Raw genomic sequence first — 25,204 nt, 5'->3', positions numbered from 1 at the left:
TCATCCGTTCACCCTCCTGTGAGCTCATGTCTGTTTGTGTTGCTGCCGCCACTCGATCCTCCTGTCAGAGTGTTTGTGGGTGTGTTAGATGTAGGGAAGGTTTTCCATGGAATCCAGGCAGCGAGCCAACAACCTCAACCGGTTCTCTCAGCTGTGGTCAGCTCTTACTGAGACCTTAGACGGAATAAAACAATTAACCGATTAATCAAAAGAAAATGAATTAATCGATTCATTAGCCCAGACATGCAAAGTATTATTTTTTTTGTTTTCCCAACCAATTTTAGTTTTTTTTTTCAATTTTGTATTTTTATTTTTATTTTTATTGTTATATGTATTTAATATATAATCCCTGTAATTCCTGTTACATTTGCATTTATGTTTAACCACAGTCAGATTAACCTGGATCAGAGCCCAGCTGGGCCGCCTCCATCTTCCATCCTACATGTTAGCTGATAGTGCCTTATATCAATATATCCCATGATTCTCATTCACACATCACCAGTTAGTTTTTGATTTATTTAGTATTTACTTTGCATTAGATACACAAAGTGTTTGCAATAAAATAAAATATAATAAAAACTGTGAAACTATTCAATCCTGCAAATGTTTTCAAATGTTCCAATCCAATCCAATCCAATTTTATTTGTTAAGCACTTTAAAAACAACCACAGCTGACCAAAGTGCTGTACAGAGAAATAAAATAAACCGATCAAAAGACATAGAAGATTAAGAAAAATAAATAAATAAAATAAATTAAAAGACATAAAACAAGAGTAAAAACATAAAACATGAGTAAAAATAACAGTCATACAATCCAAACAATAAGTAAAATAGAGTCCAATGTCTTGCTACGTGTCAAAAGCCAAGGAGAAAAGGTGGGTTTTAACAAGGGATTTAAAAACAGACAGAGAAGAGGCCTGTCTGATGTGCTGGGGCAGATCATTCCATAGATTTGGAGCTGCAACAGCAAAAGCACGGTCACCTCTGAGCTTCCGCTTAGTTTTAGGCTGTCTCAGGAGCAGCTGATCAGCTGACCTGAGACAGCGAGAAGGTGTGTAAGGGTGCAGAAGCTCAGAGAGGTACGGTGGGGCAAGACCATTCAGGGACTTAAAAGCGAATAAGAGAATTTTAAAATGAATCCTAAAATGTATGGGCAGCCAGTGGAGTGAGGCTAAAATGGGGGTAATGTGCTCGTGCTTGCGTGTGCCGGTTAAAAGACGTGCAGCAGCATTTTGGACCATCTGGAGACGGGCGATGGAGGAAGCATTTACCCCCACATAAAGGGCGTTGCAGTAATCCAGCCGAGTGGTGACAAAGGCGTGGATTACAATTTCAAACTGTTGCCTTGAGAGAATCGGCTTTATTTTAGCAAGCTGCCTCAAATGATAAAAACTAGATTTGACGACTGCCCTGATCTGGCTGTCAAACTTGAGCTCTGCATCCACTTTAACCCCTAGGTTAGTGATGACTGGTTTGTGTTAAACTCTCATTCAGTTCTTCACATAGAGTTTAAAGGGAGAAACCCAACAATCCTCCCTGAGCAGCTGTTTGTGACACTTCCTAACGTGCATGAACACGTTTCTCTGTGTCACTTTTATTTTTGTTTTGTGTTGATAATGTCATGCAGGTTAAAGAGGGCAGTCCTGTGTTCTGCTCAATTATGAAGTGATCAAAACATCACTAGAGCACCACCTTGTGGTCAAACCAAATCACACCGGTGGTCAGGCTGAGTGTTTGTGGTTGCTCTGTGTCTGACACCGTTAAGAATCAGAATAAGAAAACTTTATGGGTATTAAAAGGGACACTGGTTCCTCCTACTCCTGACAGACAGGAGAACCACAGCATGGATAAAAAAAAAAAGGAAATGTGAAGCGAGATGAAGTAAAATGAACCAGAAGTAAATGTAAAGTATACACAGACGTACCAATGGAAGTGTACAGTCATCTGTAATCTGTACTGTACTTTAAATGTACTATATATAAACCACCAGTCATAAGTTTGGACTGTAGGGCTTACACCTTTTAAATGTGTCGTTAGAGCACCACCTCCGTTTTGTCGTAGGAAGAACATGATTTAAATCAATTTATCAGTCTCAATTAAATAATATCTGAAGAAGTGAATCCTTTTCCACAATTTGTACCATTCATCCTCTGCCGTAAAACCACGTCACAAATAACTTCGTGTGAATAAATATTTATTTATTGAAGTGCCAACTATGAATAAATGAGTTACTAAGAGAATATGATATGATGAGATCTGAAATAACTTATTTGCTGAGCGATGGTGAGAGATGGAGATGTGTAATGTCTTAAACTAGTTTTAAGTTGGATATTCGACAGACATTCGCTCTGGGTTAGGGTTAGGGTTAAAAAAAAAAGGGACTCTTTTTCGCTATGAGTACAGTACGACTCCGAGCAAGCCACTCCAACATTTCATTTAAGTGCACCTGTACTGCAGACTATACGGTAAACACACGAAGATAGAAGACAGTTACAGCGTGTATCGACTTCCGGTTTTCAAAATAAAAATGTGGGATATTTAAAGCAGAGATACTGTGTTTTTAAAGCTATTGAGAAGGTATTGGGCGAAAACAAGAGGTGTATCTCATGCAGCCAGTGTAGTAACATGATCCAATATTGATTTGGAGTCAATTCATCACATGACCTGGAAGCTATTGAGGTAAAGTGCTAATATTTACATATAAAAATTAGGGCCGGGACTTTAACGTGTTAAGATTAATTAATTACACAAAAATAACGCATTAAACATTTTTTACGCATTTTAATCACACATATTTTTGCACCGCCGAACGTTTCTCACTGGATGAGTTTCGGCGGACCGATTATACTGGAGCACCAACTAGCATTCATTACTTCAGACAACAACAAACCACAGTGAACATGAACGAAGAAGCTGATGAGACCGCTTTGGTTGGCCCCGTGGATGGGAAATATGCTATTGCTACACTTAATGGCAAAATTGCACTGGTCTGTTGGACTTGGTTGAACAAAAAAATCGAGTCCCGGCCCTAATAAAAATAAAAAAAAAATGTTTAGAGATTTGGGCGGCACAGTGGCGAGGTGCTTAGCACTGATGTCTCACAGCGAGGAAGTCCCGGGTTCAAATCCATGGGCCGACTGGTCCCTTTCTGTGTGGAGTTTGCATGTTCTCCCTGTGTCTGCGAGGGTTCTCTACGGGTACTCCAGCTTCCTCCCACTGTCCTAAGACATGCTTGTTAGGTTAACTGGTGATTCGAAATTGGCCGTAGGTGTGAATGTGGGTGTGAATGGTTGTCTGTCTCTCTGTGTTAGCCCTGCGATAGACTGGTGACCTGTCCCGGGTGTACCCCGCCTCTCGCCCGATGACAGCTGGGATAGGCTCCAGCAGACCCCGCGACCCTTCACAGGAACAAGCGTTTACAGAAGATGAATGAATGAATGTTTACCTTCAGGTGTAGGTGGACCGCTGAATCGTTTCCTGATGAGCTGGCTCTCCTGTGTTGGTACATGCGTTTATGGATGGGTTGTTTGGTTTCCCCAATATATAGGTCTGTACACGCCTCACTGCACTGACCAGCATACACCACATTAATCTGTTTTTGTCTGGGTGTTTTGTCTTTAAATACACAGTATCTCTGCTTTAAATAGCCCACATTTTTAGTTTGAAAACCGGAAGTCGATACACGCTGTAGCCTTATTCTATCTCCGTGTGTGTACCGTATAGTCTGCAGTACAGGTGCACTTAAATGAAACGTTGGAGTGTCTTGCTTGGAGTCGCGCTGTACCTTCAGCGAAAAAGAGGTTTACCTAGAGCGACTGTCTGTCGAATATCCAACTTAAAACTAACTTCACTGCGGTACGGGACCGGCTTTGCTAGGATACCTAATCTGATCAAGCTTCTCTAAAAGATGTTAATAGGGAGTTTCAAAGAAGTGACACCAACTCTTTATCTTAAGGAACGATTGAGCCTACTTTTGTAGAGGTTTCTCAGCAGAGGACGGCGACGATGAAGTGTCGGCATGCTCGGCGTGACAAGGTGGTGACGAAACGGCAAAGCCGGTAGATGGGTGCTTGTTGCTTGGTCTGCAACTCCAACACCCAGCTTCGCTTGAGAGCATTGTTGATTGCAACTTTACGATGTCTTTGTGTTCGAAGAAGGAAGCCAGATCGGCACGGCCTCCCGGATCATTGTTATGGCGACTTGATCCATGGAAGAGATTGGGTCTTGCTCTAATATCCCAGCTGACTACGCTGGCTAACTTATAAACGAGGTTGGCTTTCTTAATTAGTACTTCTGCGTGTAGAATAGAAAATGAATAAACTTTAAGAATTAAAGTTTACCTTAATTTTAAGAATTAATGTTTACGACAAAAATTGCGTGTCGGGGAAAAAGGTTCTGACGAGAAAAGAAATTAAAGTAAAAATAAAAACTCAAAAAGAAAGGTTCAAAGAAAGTAAAAAGGAAGTTAAAAGTAAAAAGCTAAAAGTAAAAGGTGCGGAGAAGAGCGTGTGTCCCTCTGGTTTTATGTGTTAATTATTCAGGGTGTGTTTTGGATCGGGTTTCCAAATTCTTCGTGCGGATACAGAAGAGAATGCCTACAGTTCTTTGTCTACAGATGTCTTATTACCTGATATTCTTACCCTACTTCATATTACTTAATTTAATCATTCCATCACTCATTATGGCTTGTTCGCGATGTTCTTGCCTATGCGGCAACACTCAACATTACAACATGACAAGATGATGTATCTGAATGACAAAACCAAAATAGCTCAAAATCATCAGTAAGTTAATAACAGCTAACAGGTTCGTTAGGATATTTTGCTAATGGGAGAAGGTTATGGTTGCTTAAATAATAATTTCATCCTACAATTGCAACTACTAGCTACAATTAGTATAATAACATACCTAAGGTTTAACACTTTAATTTCAACAATGATTAAAAGAAAGAAAATGTTTGAAAGAATTGCCGCTTGAGGGCACTGTTGATCCATCTTTACTTTGACAAATTATGTGAATTTGGGCAAGGTTTACTGTACAAGGATCAAAATCGTGTCATTTTGATCCTACGCACTTCCTGAAAAACAATATATAACTTCAGGGCCAATTTTTGCTATGGGCAATGTGGGCGACCGCCCAGGGCGCAATCCATGTGAGGGCGCTCGTTTCTACAAAACAAAACAAAAACTCGCTAGTTTTCTAGACTACTGCTCATTTCCATGTCAAGTTAGTGGAGTGGGCGCTGGGACGCCCTCATGGTCACGTCAACTTGCTGCTGAGAGTCATACAGGTTGTGTGTGTGTCAGAAGAGGCGGGAGGGGGGGTCAACTCCGGTTGATTGACGGGCAAAGGGACGGTGTTGGCAAAAGGTAATGATGTCGAGTCTTCATCTTCATCATGGATCAAAGTAAAAGACCAAAGAAGCATCAGGTGCCCAGTTCAGAAAAACAAGAAAAGAAAAAGAGGAGAAACGGGCAAAAGATAAAGGTATACAGATTTCTATGAGTGACGTGAGTGACAGTAGGCTACAGGCTATTTATTAGCCTCTTGCTAATATATTGCTATTAGCCACAGAAGACGACTGTATTTGGTTTTTAGTTTTGCTGAACTAGAAACTATTAGAATTGAGGCAATCGCACTTCACACCTGTTGTCAATGTTAATGCCAGTTGTAAACAGGGTAAAAAACCCAGGTTGAAAAATCTGCTACAGTCTGAGCACTGAATTTAAAAGAGAAGTTGTCGGCTTGTGGTTTTTCCTTTTTCACTCTAAAACAATTGATGTTGAGATTTTCAAAACATCAGTTACCATATGATTCTGCTGTTTTTTTTTGTTATTGTTTGTTATTTGTTATCTGCTCTTTCTCTATGTACAAAACTGGTGTGTTATCATAACTGGAACTGTTCAGATGGTATTAGGATGATGCAAAACAAAACTTGTATGTAAAATACGAAATAGTTTACTGCAGGAACCTTTTTTTATGTAGTTTTTTATTTATTTTTTTAGCTTTCTTCAGGGATTTTTCAAGCACCTGGGCGAGCCAAGGGATGGTTCGCCCAGGGCATAAATCTAGCCAGGACCGCCTCTGTATAACTTACCAGTTTATTACTGTTTCGATAGTGATAGTATTGAACTCTATAGGTATACGTTCTTTTACAGAGGAGTACACATCAGAGTTCTGCTCTGGGGAAGAAAGTTATTCATGACTTGTTATTTGTTTTCACTCCCCTGGTCACTCTGAGAGAGGGGGAGGAAGGAAGTGTCTGGCATGTGTGTGTCTCTGAAAAGGAAGAATTAATGAATCACAGATTTAAAACATAATGAATATAACATTAAGGCTTCTTGATTTTGTTCATATGAAGTAAGAGAGCCAACTCACCTCATTCTTTGTAGTTCCTGATATCGTGTTGATGTTCTTTCGATTCAGGACTAATTAGATGAGAAACAAGAGTGTGAAATTCCGCAGAAGTGTAAATCTGTCTTTTTGGCTCAGTTGACGTCCTCAGCATTCAGAGAGGCCCCTTAAGGGCCCCTTAGCGTGGGTCTGTCCAGAATCTGGACTTGGCACCTTTATGGCTCAGGTGTAAAGGTTGGTCTGATAGAAGGGTTCTTCCACAGGCCAATCTCTTAAATTTACTTTCCAGAGAGGGGTAGAGATACAGAGGAGACAGGATCCCCTACAGGACACACCCTCTCATTTAATGGTTTTTCTTTATTTTCATGATTATTTACGTTGTAGATTCTCACTGAAGACATCAAAACTATGAATGAACACATATGGAATTGTGTAGTGAACAAAAATATGATTCATATTTTAGAGTCCTCAAAGTAGCCACCCTTTGCTTTGTTGACAGTGCAGCAAACCCTTGGACTTCTCTCAGTGAGCTTCATGATGTAGTCACCTGAGATGGTTTTCACTTCACAGGTGTGCCTTGTTAGGGGTCATTTGTGGAATTTGTGAAAAGACAAGGTGTTTTGACCCAAAGATCTCAAATTTGGACTCATCAGACCAAAGCACAGATTTCCATTAGTCTGATTGGCGCAGTCTCCTCTGAACAGTTCATGTAGAGATGTGTTGGCTACCAGAACTCTGAGTGGCATTGATCTGGACTCTAATCTGAGGTGCTGTTAACTTGTGATTTCTAAGGCTGGTGACTCGGATGAACTTATCCTCAGCAGCAGAGGTGACTCTTGGTCTTACTTTCCTGGGGTGGTCCTCATGTCAGCCAGTTTCATCGTAGCACTTGATGGTTTTTGCAACTGCACTTGGGGACACCTTCAAAGTTTTTGCAATTTTCTGGACTGACTGACCTTCAGTTCTTAAAGTAATGATGGACTGTCGTTTCTCTTTACTTAGCTGATTGGTTCTTGTCATAATATGAATTCTAACAGTTGACAAATAGGGCTGTCAGCTGTGTACCAACCTGACTAATGGTCTCAACCCCATTAAGAAGACAAAAAATTCCACAAAGTAACCCTGACAAGGCTCACCTGTGAAGTGAAAACCATTCCAGGTGACTACATCATGAAGCTCATTGAGAGAAGCCCAAGAGTTTGCAGCGCTGTCAACAAAGCAAAGGGTGGCTACTTTGAGGATTCTAAAACATGAATCATATTATTATTACTATTTCACACTTTTTTGTTTACCGTATTTTCCGCACTATAGGGCGCACTGGATTATAAGGCGCTCTGTCAATGAATGGTCTATTTTCGATCTTTTTTCATATATAAGGCCACCGGACTATAAGGCGCATTAAGAGAGCCGAAGGCCGAAGTCCCGTCCCCTCTACTTCCGGGTTATGGGACCTATCTTTCGAAAAAATATGAACAGCAGTCTATGGCGAAAGATAAATTATTTTCTGGTCCCGATCGATTTGTGCCTTGGATTATACATATGTTGTTTTTCAGAATAAAAAAATGATTTTACATGTCAAGAATGTCACAGTTTGTCGCCAGATAGTTAAGTAACACGCTATGGAAAATACACAAACTACAAGTCCCGCATGCTGGCGCGTACAGAACCGACCAAAACTCCCTTGGTGTAACTACAGCTCTCGACATGACCCGATTTATAATGATTTTCACCTCGTTTGATGCTTCTGTCTTCGTCCTGGAAGAAGACGGTAAAGCTCAACAAGGAGACAGACATAGTTCTCTAGTGACGTACATTGTTCAAGACGAGAGATGTAGTTCACTAAGCGATCTCATACAAAACCTAATGTTGTTCAGCTTATTTACGTCAAATAATTTATCTCTTGACGTGAAAAATTATCTTTTAAATTCACTCACATCATATGTGAAATTCATGCCACAATTCGAATGGGACCAAAAAATAATTATGATCTCTCCATAGACTGCCGTTCATATTTTTTCGAAAGATAGGTCCCATGACCTGGAAGTAGAGGGGCGGGACTTCGCCTCTCTGTAGAGATTGCTCCGTGATTCTCCTGACTACGGTAGCCGTAATGCTGCAAGCGGTGCGGCTTTGAGCGCCGTGAGCGCCGTGTACGACACAAAATCGCTTCGAGGTCAGTAAGCACAACCAGAATGAATCCATATATAAGGCGCTCCGGATTATAAGGTGCACTGTCGTTTTTTGAGAAAATTAAAGGCTTTTAAGTGCGCCTTATAGTGCGGAAAATACGGTACTACATAATTCCATGTGTTCATTCATAGTTTTGATGTCTTCAGTGAGAATCTACAACGTAAATAATCATGAAAATAAAGAAAAGCCATTAAATGAGCGTGCGTCCAAACTTTTGACTGGTGGTCACACACACACACACACACACACACACACACACACACACACACACACACACACACACACACACACACGTGTGTGTATACAGTTGAAACCAGATGTTTACATACACTGTGTTAAAAGACAAACTTTTTTCCTTACTGTCTGAAGTTAAATCAGACTAAACCTCTCCTGTTTTAGGTCAGTTAGGATTACTAAAATTATTTCTATTTGCTAAATGTCACAATAATAAGAGAGAGAGTTTCTTAGAGAGCTGACTTGGGTCAAATGCTTTGGGTATCCTTCCACAAGCTTCTCACAATAGTCTGCTGAAATTCTGGTCCATTTCTCAATGGACAAGCCACCTCCTTGCTGAGTGGTATGATGGCTGGACATTCTCATGGTGTCTATACTTGCGTATAATTGTTTGAACAGATGAATATGACACCATCAAGCATCTACAAACTGTACCCAAGGATGAACCAGACTTGTGGAGCTCCACGATTCTTTTCCTGACATCTTGGCTGATTTCTTTTGATTTTCCCATGTGTTTGAGGTGTAGCCTTAAAATACATCCACAGGTGTGCCTTCAATTAATTCAAATGTTGTCTGTTAACCTATCAGAAGCTTCCAAAGCCATGACATCATCATCGGGGCTTTCCTTCATTGTTTAAAGACGTAGTAATCTTTGTGTTTGTAAACTTAACTGACCTTAAACAGGAGAGGTTTAGTCTGATTTAACTTCAGTGAGGAAAAAATGTTTATGTGTCTTTTAACACAGTGTATGTAAACATCTGGTTTCAACTGTATATACATATATACATACACTCACCGGCCACTTTATTAGGTACACCTGTCCAACTGCTCGTTAACTTCAATTTCTAATCAGCCAATCACATGGCAGCAACTCAATGCATTTAGGCATGTAGACATGGTCAAGACGATCTGCTGCAGTTCAAACCGAGCATCAGAATGGGGAAGAAAGGTGATTTAAGTGACTTTGAACGAGGCATGGTTGTTGGTGGCAGACGGGCTGGTCTGAGTATTTCAGAAACTGCTGATCTACTGGGATTTTCACGCACAACCATCTCTAGGGTTTACAGAGAATGGTCCGAAAAAAAGAAAATATCCAGTGAGCGGCAGTTCTGTGGGCGCAAATTCCTTGTTGATGCCAGAGGTCAGAGGAGAATGGCCAGACTGGTTCGAGCTGATAGAAAGGCAACAGTAACTCAAATAACCACTCGTTACAACCGAGGTATGCAGAAGAGCATCTCTGAACGCACAACACGTCGAACCTTGAGGCGGATGGGCTACAGCAGCAGAAGACCACACCGGGTGCCACTCCTGTCAGCTAAGAACAGGAAACTGAGGTTACAATTCGCACAGGCTCACCAAAATTGGACAATAGAAGATTGGAAAAACGTTGCCTGGTCTGATGAGTCTCGATTTCTGCTGCGACATTCGGATGGTAGGGTCAGAATTTGGCGTCAACAACATGAAAGCATGGATCCATCCTGCCTTGTATCAACAGTTCAGGCTGGTGGTGGTAGTGTAATGGTGTGGGGGATATTTTCTTGGCACACTTTGGGCCCATTAGTACCAATTGAGCATCGTGTCAACGCCACAGCCTACCTGAGTATTGTTGCAGACCATGTCCATCCCTTTATGACCACAGTGTACCCATCTTCTGATGGCTACTTCCAGCAGGATAACGCGCCATGTCATAAAGCGCGAATCATCTCAGACTGGTTTCTTGAACATGACAATGAGTTCACTGTACTCAAATGGCCTCCACAGTCACCAGATCTCAATCCAATAGAGCACCTTTGGGACGTGGTGGAACGGGAGATTCGCATCATGGATGTGCAGCTGACAAATCTGCAGCAACTGCGTGATGCTATCATGTCAATATGGACCAAACTCTCTGAGGAATGTTTCCAGTACCTTGTTGAATCTATGCCACGAAGGATTAAAGCAGTTCTGAAGGCAAAAGGGGGTCCAACCCGGTACTAGCAAGGTGTACCTAATAAAGTGGCCGGTGAGTGTATATACACACACACACACACACACACAGTGTGTACACACACACACACACTGATTATTCTTATAAGTACTGTATAAGAATAATGGATAATAAATAACCATATAATTGATGCCAGTACTAGCAGTTTAATTCCCAGAGTCCTGGGTCTGGTATTGTGTCTCTTTGTGGTCAGGGGCTTCCTGGTACATTTGTTCGGTTTGTGATGGAAGACACATTTTTCTAAAGGTTGTGCATTAAAATGAGATTGATAAACTGACTGGAGTGACATGTTTCAGGCAGCAGGTGGCAGCACAACACCTCCTCAGTAGCAAGGAGGCATCATCTGATCGAGATCAAATCAAAACAGAGGTGCCACGGCTGGTATCTTCATTTTTTTTCAAAATCCTGTTTTTGCTTTGGTTCGGAGAAAAAACTGTGATTTAGAGAAGGAAAGGCAGGTCTGCCTCGTTTCTATATAGACGTGGTGAAGGTAATGCGATTAATAAAAGGACACACCACACATGAATTCATCAAAGCTTTTATTTCAAACTAAATAAGAACAGATTATTACTAAAGTGCTGAAGAAAAATGAGAACCATTGTTGTCAACATGACTCCACTGAGTGAAACTACAAACATTCATTTATTCATCCACAAGTAAAAGTTGAGAGGCTGAAGCTGCAGACTAATCTTAGATATATGATCAACTTATACAAGTATAGACTTACACCGGTTTACTCCTGACATGACGACGTGTTCTGCTGGGTTTCTTTTCTCCAACATTGTCAGATCAGACTTTTGTTCTACTTTATGTTTTAGAAGACAGTCGCTTTAGTTTCACATTCACTGTGAGGTCAACGCTCAGAGCAATAAAGTGGGTGTGACGCCGGAATGGTTAGATTAGATAAAGACTTGTAACGATAAACCACCAACAGTCAGAGCTGAAAGTCTGAGAACAAGAAGTAACGTCTAAAAATAAGACGATCATTCATTAGAAATATATATGAAAACACTATCATACGGTTATAAAATCACATTTAACACACATTATGTAACATTTATAGTCCTGAAATTAAGTTATTGTATAATAATAATAATAATAATAATACATTAATTGTACATGATTATGCTTCCATTTGTCAGATTGGGTTTGAGTGTCTCAGCTGGACAGAAAGGAAAAACGTGGAAAGACGACGAGCAGGAAGGCTCTGATTGGCTGCAGTTTGTGCAAAGAAGCAAACATAGCTTATTGAAATTGAAATACGAAAATAAAGTGCAGTTTGTGAACCAGCTAGCCGTGCTACTGTAGCCCTGCCCATCATGTTATCTGTGTCTAAAACATCGCCCACACTCTGTCCTGTCCTGATTTTACTCAAAGTTCTGATGAGGCACTCTGACACTGAACACTGAATAATACAATCATAATTTCACCATTTCTGAATGTCTGTGAAGATTCTCCAGGTCGCAGTCAGTCCAGCCGTCTTTCAGCTCCGAGTTTGCGTCTCTAACAGCTCCTCAAAAGAGCCCTCAGGCATTTTAAAGCTTCGTCTGCTTGAAAGAAGCCACGAGATCAGAGAGAAAACAGCCTGAGAAAACACTGCACTGACACTGATTTTAGCCGCTAGGAACCTGACCTTTCAAACCTAAATGCAAGATCATGCGAGGTGAGGTGATCAGCTGATTCCTGTTCTATGTACTCTCTGTTATTTTCTGTTAAGGGGTCATTTGAAGCTTTATTTGGTCCATGCAGCTGTAGAATAATCTGGAGCTTTGACACTTTGAGGAACATCAGCAGAACAAACACAGTCAGGAGTAAAGAGACACTTCTCAGACCCTCTGTCTAATCTGGAGGAGGTGTGTACACCCTGCCTTTTAAGGGCGCTTTAGGCTTTCTATGAACCATGATGCAACCACCTGCAACAATGAGAACAACAAGAACCACTGCAGAGATGGACACAGCAACTATGACTGCACTATATTCACGCTTGTCTCCTCCATCCTTGTCTCGTGCATTCTTGTCTCCAGCATCCTCGGTGTCTCCATCCGTGACCCCTGCAGAGTAGAAACAGGTCAGAGGTCTCATTATTCATGTTTTCTTGTGGAGCATCAGTCGATCTCACAGCTGCTACCTGGAGAATAAAGGCTTCTGCCTGAAACCACGTGATGGGTGAGCCTCAGCTCTACTACTCACCTGAGGCTGTGACGGTGAGGTTGGTGAAGCGCTTGAACTCGGCGTAGCCTCCGTCGCTGCTCCTCCTCTCGCTGCTTATGACCTTACACTCGTACGTCCCGGTATCGCCGACGCTGACGTTCCGCACAATCACAGAAACGTCTCCGTCCTTCATGGCCGCCGCGTCTCTCAGCTCCACTCGACCTCTGAACCACGGATGCTGGTAGCTTTCATACGAGCGGTTGTTGCGGTAGAAGAAGACGTAACCGTCGGCCTTTAGGTCGGGTCTGGTCCACGCCAGCAGAGTGATGGCTGCAGTCGTGGGCGGCCGACACTGAAGAGTGACATCCTGTCCAGGCTTCACTTTGACCTCCTCCTCCTCATCATCTGAACAGAAAAGAAATCATCTGTGAGCGGATAAGAACCTCTAGAGGAAGTCTGGTTAACACACATACATCACAGATAACTAGACTGCCCAAAGAATCTGTTTGAATCTGCTCAAACTCAATGCTCAGTAACATTTAGGATTTCAGATGTGTGTTGTCATGTGTTCAGTTTAAATCAAGTGTCTCTTACTGACAGCAGGAAATAAATATAAAACCTAGAAAAACAAAATATAAACAAGGTGAAAGACAAATTAATTAAATTAAACTCTAAAAATCTTCTGTGCTCTTGTGCTACAAGTGCAGTCAGTGATGGAGAAATGAGGCGGTGCTGAATGAACTGTTCAGGACTCTGATGACGTCTAAAACATAGACTGTATATAAATATGGACAATATGTCTCCTCTTCCTCTCATTGGTCAAACTGACTCATATTTTCCCAGGGATACGGACGGCGCCATCTTGTGAGTTTGGAGCCAGACTCTGATCAGTACGGTCTGAGGGTGGAGCCACATGGAGCCGTGATAGTGACACTTCCTCCAGACTCACTCATGTTTTTTTTTTAATTAATACTTCACTCTTCTCTGCCTCCACCTGTTACAAGGACATGTCACCTCCTGTCACTCTCACAGTGCCACAGGATGCTTTACATCCCGTGGTTGTCTGTGGTTGGCATGTCAAAACGTATCAAATAACTAACTAAAACAAAACAAACAGACACTTGAACATTCATCAGCATTACATTAACTATCTAAAATGACAGAAACCATCTTTGTGTGCTGTAGTGTTTTAGTTTGGCCCAAGTCCTGCCCACGAACATGGAGCAGGTGGAGCTCACTCTGCTTCCTTTGGCTTCACTTAGAGGTCTGTGAAGGATCTCAGTCATCCAGGTCATGGTATATCCAAAAAGGGTTCAAAAAAGGCAACTGGACTTGTAGAAGTCTTTCTTGCCTTTTTTTTTTTTGGCTTCACTTCAGAGGAGCAGTCCCAGCCTTATACTGTCTATGGTAGAAACAGTTTGGGAGTCTTGTCCTTGAGTGCTCTCCTGTAGCGTCTCCCTGACGTCAGGAGTGATGAATGAATCAATAGGCATATTCGACTTCATGCAGATCTGTGCAGATCTGACTTGACGTGATGCATGCTGGGATGAACAAGTTCATTTTAACCAATCATATTTGAGGTCTATGAGCAGAACAACCCAGCATGCATCACGTCAAGTCAGATCTGCACAGATCTGCATGAATTCGAACACGCCTATTAGCTGCAGCGTGGGAACAAACACAGATCTGATGAACATGTTCTGATCACCTGAACGTTCTCTACCAAGAGAAAATGTGCCGATTCAGTTAATCTGTGTCACGTGAATCTCTCTTTATCTCTGTTCCACGGGGATTTTAATCTGGCCTCAGCGTTTAATATCAACCAGGGCTGAGCGTTTACAGAGAAACTCCAGGCACCAGCACCACGCTGCAGATAGAGAAGAAAACTGGGGTTGAGAGGAGGTCGGTGGGACTGGGTGGACTTCATCTGATGAGTCTTAGAAAGCAGAGAGCTCCTTCTCATCACAGAAACAGAAACAGAAACAGAGACCACAAACCACGCTCAGCTTTCAAGTCAACAGTTTCCTGAAATCGAAAATTTCCCGCAAAAGTTTTCCAGTTTTCTGCAGGAGGAGGTTTGAACTCTGTCTCTGTTAAATCTGTCGACACAAAACTGAACAGAAGGTAAATGAAACTCTCTAACGCCACAGTGTCACATGAGTCTGAGTCTGATGGAGTCATGTAAACACAAAGTCTGACTCAGTTTGTTTTCAACCGTCTCTGGGTGGAGTCCACCACGTTCTGTTTTGTTTTCAAAAGTATTTAAGAATACAGTTCAGAAAGCCCACTCTCGCTCACTCTATTCTACTATTCTCTATTTTAAAAACATTTCTGCTTCTTATCAAAGTCCCGCAGTAACAACATTGAAGCTGCTGCAAACGCTGCAAAACGAACTGGAGCAGAACAGGAAGAATGAGTCACTGGTGTCTGGCCTGCAGCCAGATGTTCACCTCTCACCTCTGGAGGCTTCAGACAGAGGACACATGATGATGACGATGATGACGAGGAGGATGGTGGTGGTGATGAAGGCTGCAGGGGACGACATGACCGCGGAGGATGGAGCACAAATAAGTTTTCAGACCGTGTTGTTTACATCTGTTCTTGGATAAGGAGGGGAAGGGGCTCACTGCTGCGTTCAAGTTCCCTCGGACGTTCAAAGAAATATTTAAAGCAACACAAAACCCTTCAGCTCCAGTTTCCCTTCTTTCTTGTTTTTGGGGACACATCATGAATCACCACAGACATGAAGCCAGGTCAGCTCTGCAGATGGTGTTCCTAATAAACTGGCAGTGTAGCTCCTCTCGGCAGTAAAGCATGAGGCCCGAGATCATTTTATGAAACAGGGTTTATTCAGTCATCAAGCGACCCAGACAGACCCGTGAGAACTGAAGCAAAGGAAGTAAACAAACAATCACGTAAATGAATATGCTGATGCAGAGCTCGTAGCTTAATGTAATTACACAATACAACAATAAACCACACCTCGTACGCTGCACACTACCAAAGGGGGCTGAATCTTGTCTTTTCTTCTTTCTCTGTCTTCTTTGTTTACATTTAACGTTGTAACTCTTTATATTAACTTTACTTTAATGTGTGTGGAGACAACCTGCCGTGATTTCTCCCTTGCCGTGCTCTGCCAGGCGGTGTGTCATTAAAAGGGTACCGTGTAGAAACAAAAACAATGAGCCCGAAAGATAGGTAGGAACCAAAAATAAATAAATGTATTAACTGACGTGGGCAGTTACACTCCCACCAAATCACAAGTGATTTCTTAGAACGATTTATGGGAGACATATACTGTATATGAGCGTCACTTTAAATATTATCATGTAACAAATCAATAACAAATTGATAAGGCCAGCTAATACACTGAGAGTGATAATGGTACACAGTGGTCTTTAGTCTGCTTCTAACAGTGTGACCGTCTTCTGAATGGGCCTCTCCAGGTAGACTGGTTTGGAGGTGCGTCTTCCCATTTTATCCAGCGCTGAATCACTGAGTAACAGCTTGAGTGTTCTCACTCTTCCATCCTTCCCAGAATGAACTTGCATGACCTTTGCCAACTTCCACTTGTTCCGTGGTATCCCATCCTCCTTCAGAAGAACAATGTCATTGACCTGTGCATTTCTGCGGTCCTTGGTCCACTTTTGCCTGTTTTGGAGATTTAGGAGATACTCCTTCTTCCAACGTGACCAGAAGTTGTTGGCCAGGAGTTGAACTCTACGCCATCTCTTCCGGAGATAAAGGTCTTCCCTGATGAACTTCCCAGGGGGAGGCGCTATGATTGTGGACTTCATGGTCAGAATGTGGTTTGGTGTCAATGGTTCTGGACTGGATGAATCATTCAGGTTGTCCGTGGTCAGCGGTCTGCTATTAACTACTGCCATGACCTCATACAAGAATGTTCGTAGAGAGGAGGAGTCAAGCTGTTTGGCAGACTGTTCCAGGATAGACATCAAAACACTCCTGATGGTGCGGATCTGTCTTTCCCAGACTCCGCCCATGTGGCTTGAGCTTGGGGTGTTAAAGATGAACTCACATCCCCTTTCCTTGAGTTCCTCTTGATCCATCCCTTTCAATGCCTCCGCAAACTCTCGCCTTGCACCGACGAAGTTCGTCCCCTGATCGCATCTTATCTGCCGCACTGCTCCACGAATGGCAATGAATGAACGCAGGGCGTTAATGAATGCATCAGAGGTCAAGTCATCAAGCATTTCAATGTGAATTGCTCTGGAGCACATACAGGTGAGTAACAGTCCGTACCTCTTTAACTCTTTTCTTCCTTCCTTGATGTAAAATGGACCGAAACAATCCAAACCACAGAAAGTGAATGGCGGTGTAGCTTCAGTTCGGTCTACAGGAAGGTCTGACATCCTTTGTTGCTCCATACCTCTTCTGTATTTCCTGCACTTAGTGCACTTGTAAATGTGGGATGAGACCAAGTTGCTGCATCCAAGGATCCATATGCCATTGGCACGGAGCTCATTCATGGTCATTCCCCGGCCTTGATGGTGTACTCCTTCGTGATAGTGCTTGACCAGTAATGATGAGATGTGACTGTCTCTTGGAAGAACCGCTGGATGCTTTACATGTGCATGTAAGGCAGCGTGAGTCAAGCGGCCTCCAACTCTGATGATACCTTGGTCATCCAGGAATGGATTTAATTTATATAGCTTGGACTTTGGTTGTGTCTCCTTGTGATGCTGAAGACACTGGATTTCTTGAGACAGGTTTGTTTCTTGAACCATTTTTATTATGGTTATCTGTGCTTCTCTCCTTTCCTCTAAACTGGTGGCTTCACAGGACCGTGGCTTCTGGCCTTTGACTTCTCTAACAAGGCGCTTTAATCTAGCAATGGCCTTCACCAATCTTGACCAATCAGAGAACTTGTGTAGGCGATCCAATAGTGACCTCACCTCCTTTGCCTGCATGTCATGAACTTGGGCCTTCTTGAGCTCTGGGTCATCACTTGGGATCTCTCCCACCTTGACATCTTCAGTTGGTAACTCTTTCTGCCAAAGCAGGTCTGGGCCTGTGAACCAGTTAGATGTTGACAGCTGGTCAGCTGAGAGGCCTCTTGAGGCGTGATCTGCTGGGTTTTCCTCCGAAGTCACGTACCTCCATTGCACAGACTCTGTGCTTTGTTTGATACGTTCCACGCGATTAGCTACAAACACATGGAATCTTCTGGCTTCGTTACTGATGTAGCCTAGAACAATCTTTGAATCTGTCCAAAAGACTTCATGCATGCATTCCACTTCAAGTTCTCCTTTGAGCATGTCACTGACTCTGACTGCTACTACAGCCGCCGACAGCTCTAGCCTCGGTATGGTGGTCACCTTAGTGGGAGCAACTCTTGACCTCCCCATGACTAGAGTACAGTGCACTTCTCCCGATGTACTGATCGCTCTGAGATACGAACACTCTCCATATCCCGACACACTGGCGTCGGAGAAATGATGCAACTCATAGTACAGAACCTTGAAATTTGGTGGAACGTAGCACCTCTGGATCTTCACCCCAGCCAGGTTTTTCAGGTCTAGGAGCCATGATTCCCACAAAGGTCGCAGGTCGTCAGGTAAGGTGTCATCCCAACTTAGCTTGTCGCGACACATCTGCTGGACAATCCTTTTCCCGACCAGAATGAAAGGTGCCACAAATCCCAGCGGGTCAAATATTGAGGCAACCGTGGACAAGACTCCTCTTCGGGTGAGTGGGTTCTCTTTGACGACTACTCGGAACTGGAACTCATCTGAGGTCACACACCACTGAACGCCAAGCGCTCTTTCCATATGATATTCACCCAACGCCATGTCCAGATCTTTGGCAGCCTCAACACATTCCTCCTTAGGAATTGCGGCCATGACTTCCTCACTATTTGAGATGAACTTATGCAGCCGGAGTTTGCCTGTGCTGCAGAGTTCTCTTGCTTCCCTCACTAGTTGGATGGCTTGGCTTTGAGATGTGACACTTGCTAGCCCATCGTCAACGTAAAAATTCCTTCTGATGAACTGGATGGTGCCTTCACTGAATCTTCCCCGTCCTTCATCAGCAAGATGTCTTAGTCCAAAGTTGGCGCAGCCTGGGGAAGAAGCCGCACCAAACAGATGAACTTTCATTCGGTAGATAGATGGTTGAGCTTCCAGATTTCCATCCTCCCACCAAAGGAAACGTAGGTAATCTTGGTCTTCTGCTTTGACATAGAACTGGTGAAACATGCGCTCGATGTCACACATTATTGCCACAGGGCCTCTACGAAAACGACAAAGGACTCCGACCAAGTTGTTTGTCAACTCAGGACCAGTTAGTAGGTGGTCGTTCAAAGAAGTCTGCTGAAACCTTGCCGAACAGTCAAAGACGACGCGGATTTTTCCAGGCTTCTGTGGATGATACACCCCGTGATGGGGAATGTACCACACAGGAGTCTTGTTGATATCTTCTTCAGGAACCCTTTTGGCGTCTCCGCGAGCTATGATGTCATCCATGAAGGTTTTGTAGTCCTTGTAGTACTGTTCGTTTCTTTTCAGCTTCCTTTCTAGGCATTTGAGACGATGGACGGCGCATACCTTGTTGTTTGGTAAGTTAGGTCTCTCCTTCTTGAAAGGTAGCGGCATCTCATAGTGACCGTCATCATTGAGCCTGATGCTTCCTTGCATCTTTGACAGGAATCTGAGGTCTTCTTGGGAGATGCTTGTATCACCTGAAGTTCTTTCCACGAAGTCGGACTCCAGGACCTTAATGACATCTACAGGTGAGACTACTTCCTTGATCAGCGTTCTGCAGACATAATGCACTTCACTTGTGACATCTGAAGCCAACTGACAATCTGGAATGACTTGTTTCACAACAACTTGGTGACTTACTCCTATTGCATCTCCATAATCAAGACGGAGGTTGCCATAGCCTACTATGCTCCAGCCCAAGTCTGTTTTCAGCCCGAATGGCTGATTTCCTTCACCAGGCACCACCTGTCTTGGAACGAGAGCTTGAGGACAGTTGTAGCCAATTAACAAGCCAACGTCACAACTTTGTTGAGGAGCTATCTCAGCTGCGATGTGTTCAAGGTGAGGCCAAACTTTAGCCGTCTCTGGTGTGGGAATATGTTCTCTGTTTGCAGGTATAAAGTCTCTCGTATATGTCACCGGCAGAGGTATTACCTTGTCCGAGTAGAATCCTCTTACTTGCAGACTACTAACTCTTCGACATGGCACAATGGTGTTCTTTGAGGCCATGGTGGACAGCTTCAACTGAACTGGTTCATTTTTTGCGTGCAGAGCCCTTGCAGTTTCTTCAAGGAGAAAGGTTGTGTCACTCTGTGTATCTAGGAGTGCATACACAAGAATTTCACGATCAGGCTCACTTGTGGCTGACACCCACACTGGGATGATAGTGGATGTATGAGTGTCTTTAATGTTCTGTATGACTCTGTTTGATGTTGCCTCGAATGAGGGTCTCATTGCTTTGTCTTGTTGCCGTTCAGTGCTTCTGTCCTTTAGCTTGTCATAGTCAACTGCTCCATTAGCCTTTGTTAGCACCTTTGTTTCTTTAGTGCGATTATCATGGAGGCAAGTCGGATGTTTCTTCTCACATATATTGCAGGTCTGTCTCCTTTCACATTCTTTTGAGCGATGACCGGATTGCAGACAGCCAAAACACAACTTGTTTTCCTGGACAAACTTAACTCGTGCAGAGATGGTTTCATCCATGAACTTGTAACACTTGAGTAAATTGTGACCTACCTTCTCACAGAATACACAACTTATAACAGCAGTCCTTTCACCTGCATTTGTTGCAAGCACCTTTGCTCCTGGACCTCTGTTCCTTGAGACCTTGATCTTCTCACTTTCATTTGGCTTTAGAGCATGGAGAGACGTTATTGGGTTGCAAGCGATTCTGGCTTCACGTGTGACGAATTCAACAAAGCTTCTGAAGCTTGGGAACTCATGACTTTGCTCTTCTACGTCCATGACCTTCCTATTCCATCTAGAAGTCAGCCAATCTGGAAGTTTAGCGAGTATCTTCTGATTCTCACTACAGTCGTTGAGCACTTCGAGACCCTTGATTTGAGACATGGCTGTCTCACAGCTGCGGAGAAAGTCAGCAAGTTCTTGAAGTTCTACACTGCTCTTGGAGTTTAACTTGGGCCATGAATCAAGCTTGTCCCTGAAAGCTTTGGCGATGAGGAATGGATTGCCATATCGCTCTTCGAGGATGGTCCATGCTGCATGGTAGGCAGACTCTGTGCCTAGCAGGAAGTAGCTTTCTATGGCTTTCTTGGCTGTGCCACTCACATACTTTCGCAGGTAATATATCTTTTCTTCACCTGGTATGTTCTTCCTGTCAATTAGTGTCTGGAAGGAAACCTTCCAATCATTAAACCTGAGTGGATCACCACAGAATGTTGTTGGTTCAGGTATGGGAAGACGACTTGCACTGATGGACTCTGCAAACACTCTCACAAGAGCTGCTGTGCTATCTTCTCTCCCTAGCAGTGTCATAGCTTGTGGTGGAGGCTGATGTTGAGACAGGTTACTTTCACCTTTAATTTCTTCCTTCAATTTCAGAGAGACATGTTGATGGAGCAGTTGATCTATATCATCATCTGACCATTCATTTTGCTCATACACTTGCTGTCGTGCTTTGGCAGCCCTTAACTTCTTTATTGTTTCCAATCGTTCCACTTCTCTTCGCTTGGCCTCTAGCACTCTTTGCATCTCTGCATTTTCAGCCTCAAGTCGTTCAAGTTCTTTGATATGATGTTCTTTCTCTAACAGTACCTGCAATTCAGCTTCATTGGCGGCGACTTCAGCAGCAGCTTCTTGTCTGTGAGCAGAATACTGGCTTGAACGTCTGGATGTGACCCTTGAGTTGCTTCGAGAATGAACCGAAGACCTGGCGAACTTGGATTTGGTGTGGTGAGAGATACTTGTTCTATCTGATGCTGCAGACTTAAACACAGATTCTCCATCTCTCTCTTTCTTGTCTTGTTTTTTAATCTCTTGATCTTCATCAGCTTCGGTGGTTAGATGACCTTTAGCAGCTTTAATTATTGTCTTTGTTACTGCTTCACAGGTGTCGATTCTACGACGTGTGTCCTGATCTGGAATGTCAGTGCGTCTCAGCTCTTCATAAACATCATTCAGTTCCCTTGCAGCATTGTTTACCTTAGTGATGTGTTCATGCAGCAGGCTGTTTGAGCACGCTCCACTGAGCACTCCTTTAGCATCCTTGATGATTGTCTTCCACTTATTGTAGCTCTTAATGAAACGGTGTTCAACCCTTTTGACTTGCTCTTTGTGCAATTCTTGGCCTTTTTCCGTCAGCTTGCGAGCTCTTTGACTTCTTTGTGGCTCTGGCGAAGAAGTGTGGTAAGCAGCTTCGATGCCTTCCGATGCTTGTGGCTGCATGTCTGTCTCATGCTGCTGTATGTCTTCACCACCACCATTTCTGTCACTCTCAGAAAAGGGTTCAATGTCTGACATTTTACCTTGATTAAATGAGTTAGATTAAATGTTATACAACTCTTAGCTTTGTAGTTACCTTATTGAATGGCCAAAATAACCTCAGCGTAGCTGAATCAACACTCAGTTTTAACCTAGAGCAATAATTGTACTTTTCTGTTAAATAATTTGGCTTATCTACTTATAGTCTTATTACCATCAGTGATAACTACACAAAGGTGTTAACTCTAACACAGGTAGAAATGCAATAAATCTTTGCAATGCACCTTTAAATTACTGTGGCGCTGTTATATCTTAATATTAACACTACTTATTTTAACAGAAATTTTACAGTGTAACTGTCGATAAACGCAATCTCAATATCAGCGCGATTTGTATCAATGAACGTCAACGGACTTCAACGATGAAAGGTAAGTAAACAACAACAACTTGAAAATGTTTCAGTCTCTTGTGCAAAGCACTCAAAGTCTCTTATTTACACAAAATTCACACTAGCGGCACCGTAACCCTCCCGCAGATGCTTCCTTGGTTGCTGTGAGGACGGCAATAAACGATGCACCCGCGACGTGGAAAGGCTTCATCCCGACCATGGATCACTGTGCTCTAGCGACGTTTCCTCGGCTACTCACGCGAAGCAGTCGAGTTCTCACTGTAGCTCCTCTCGGCAGTAAAGCATGAGGCCCGAGATCATTTTATGAAACAGGGTTTATTCAGTCATCAAGCGACCCAGACAGACCCGTGAGAACTGAAGCAAGGAAGTAAACAAACAATCACGTAAATGAATATGCTGATGCAGAGCTCGTAGCTTAATGTAATTACACAATACAACAATAAACCACACCTCGTACGCTGCACACTACCAAAGGGGGCTGAATCTTGTCTTTTCTTCTTTCTCTGTCTTCTTTGTTTACATTTAACGTTGTAACTCTTTATATTAACTTTACTTTAATGTGTGTGGAGACAACCTGCCGTGATTTCTCCCTTGCCGTGCTCTGCCAGGCGGTGTGTCATTAAAAGGGTACCGTGTAGAAACAAAAACAATGAGCCCGAAAGATAGGTAGGAACCAAAAATAAATAAATGTATTAACTGACGTGGGCAGTTACATGGCAGTGTCTGACCAGGCTTTGTTTCAGGGGTAAACTCCAATGGACACATTTCCACAGGTTGTTAACAAATGATTTTTTATTATTAGACACTTATTCAAAAGTCTAAAACGTCACTCACCTGCTCACTGCGTCTGGTTTCTGGAGGAAACGGTCACAGGTGAGGGCTCCTCCTCTGGTTCCAGGGGCCCACAGACACCTGAGGGGTGGAGGACATCCGTGGGGTTTCTCTCTCCCTGTCCGCACGTCTGTCTCCACGTGGTCCGCGGCCACTCAGCTTCTCACCGAGAGTATCCATGAAGATAAGTCGCGAGTCCTCGGTTTAAGGAAAGACAACACGTCTGCGATCTGGTCCACGAGTGAAGGGATCCACGAGAAATCCGCGCTGTGGTCCTGAACGCCGGTGAATGAAAAAAACAAAAAAAAAAAAAAACAAAAAAAAAAAGACAGTAGGCCACGCCCCCTACTTCCTGCTCCCCCACGAAAAAGAAAAAAAAAAAACACTGCAAATTCAGATTCATTTGACATTTGAAGAATTAATGATGACTTTGGTAACATAAAATAAAATAAACGATCTTTAATAAACACTTGTAGTTAAAAGTTTCTTTCTGTCTGTTTTTGTTTCTCTCACTCCTCAAACCTCAGAGAATAAAGTGAAAAAAAATCTTTTTTCTAACCACATGTGACTGATCTCACCCACAGAGGAAGGAGGTGACTTTAAGTGGAGCAGGAGAACAGAAAGATCTGAATCTGACACGACTATGATGAAACAAACAGTGGCTGCTCTGTAAGTGGATTCATTAACTGTTAACTTTATTTTATTATTTGTATTATTAAACAGGAGATGAATTTATTTCTGGGTGAAGCTGAAGCTCTGCAGCTCCACCACGGAGCACATGCTCCCTCAGAGAGCGTTTATCTGAACCAGTTAAAGGTTGATCATCAGTCAGTCGAAGATCTGAAAAGAAAAAGCCTCTGAAAAGCATCCTGAAGCTCATCGTCTCATCTCAAGGTGGTTTATTTTCAGGTCAGACGTCGCTGCTCTGCATCTCAACGCGTCAAGGTTAGTGAACGAGAATGAAATGAAGAGGTTTAAAGTTTAAGGAGATAACAGCCTCCATAGACTGAAGGGAACCCGATCAACGTGTTGTCTGTTAGTTAGGATGTAAACAGATGCTTGGACAGTTTGACCTGTAGACGTCAGTCTCATCAGTGCAATAAATGTGGAGTCAGCTGGTTGTCGTAACGGAGGGAAAAACAGCCTCTCTAGCGCTTTAATGTTCTGTGTTTTAACTTCCTGAGGCACCGTGCAGAGTCTAAGCCTCTGAACGAGCTGAGGCTCAAACTGTTTTGCTCTAAATACAGCTCGTCTGACTGTGAGTCCCAGCAGCTCTCAGGTCTTTGAAGGAGACTCTGTGTCTCTGAGCTGTGAGGAGGACGACAGCTCTGCTGGATGGACTCTGAGGAGAAAAACCACCATGGGACAGAGGACTCAGTGTGGAGCTGACTGGGGAGAAGCAGCTGGTTCTTCCTGTAACATCGGCTATATTGTCCCATTGGACAGTGGAGTTTACTGGTGTGAGTCCAGAGAGGGAGCAACCAGTAACAGCATCAACCTCACTGTCTCTGGTAAGCTCAGACTGTGGAGTTAGTATTGATGAAGCTGTGTGGAAATGGATGAAATGCTGTAGTTTGTCTCTGTGTTGAGGTGGACCAGTGATCC

At 43.1% G+C, this 25,204-nt stretch overlaps 1 protein-coding gene across 2 annotated transcripts; it reads right to left on the bottom strand.

The window, feature by feature from the left end:
- Positions 1 to 11,330: 11,330 nt before the first annotated feature.
- On the bottom strand, positions 11,331 to 23,828 carry LOC311488908 (uncharacterized protein). Of its 2 annotated transcripts, XM_084545770.1 has the most exons (3): positions 23,603 to 23,828; positions 12,956 to 13,321; positions 11,331 to 12,816 (listed from the first exon to the last, which is right to left on the bottom strand). In XM_084545770.1, the coding sequence occupies exons 2-3, from the start codon at positions 13,107 to 13,109 to the stop codon at positions 12,605 to 12,607; spliced, it is 366 nt and encodes a 121-aa protein (XP_084401896.1). In that variant the 5' UTR covers positions 13,110 to 13,321; positions 23,603 to 23,828; the 3' UTR covers positions 11,331 to 12,604. The 2 variants fall into 2 exon arrangements, with proteins under 2 accessions (XP_084401896.1, XP_084401895.1); XM_084545769.1 differs by lacking the exons at positions 11,331 to 12,816; positions 12,956 to 13,321 and adding an exon at positions 15,741 to 23,122.
- Between the last annotated feature and the right edge of the window lie 1,376 nt (positions 23,829 to 25,204).

This window comes from Chelon labrosus (assembly GCF_963514085.1).
Source record: "Chelon labrosus genome assembly, chromosome: 1".
In the NCBI taxonomy this organism is placed as follows: Eukaryota; Metazoa; Chordata; class Actinopteri; order Mugiliformes; family Mugilidae; genus Chelon; species Chelon labrosus.
This window is presented reverse-complemented; position numbering and strand designations above follow the sequence as displayed.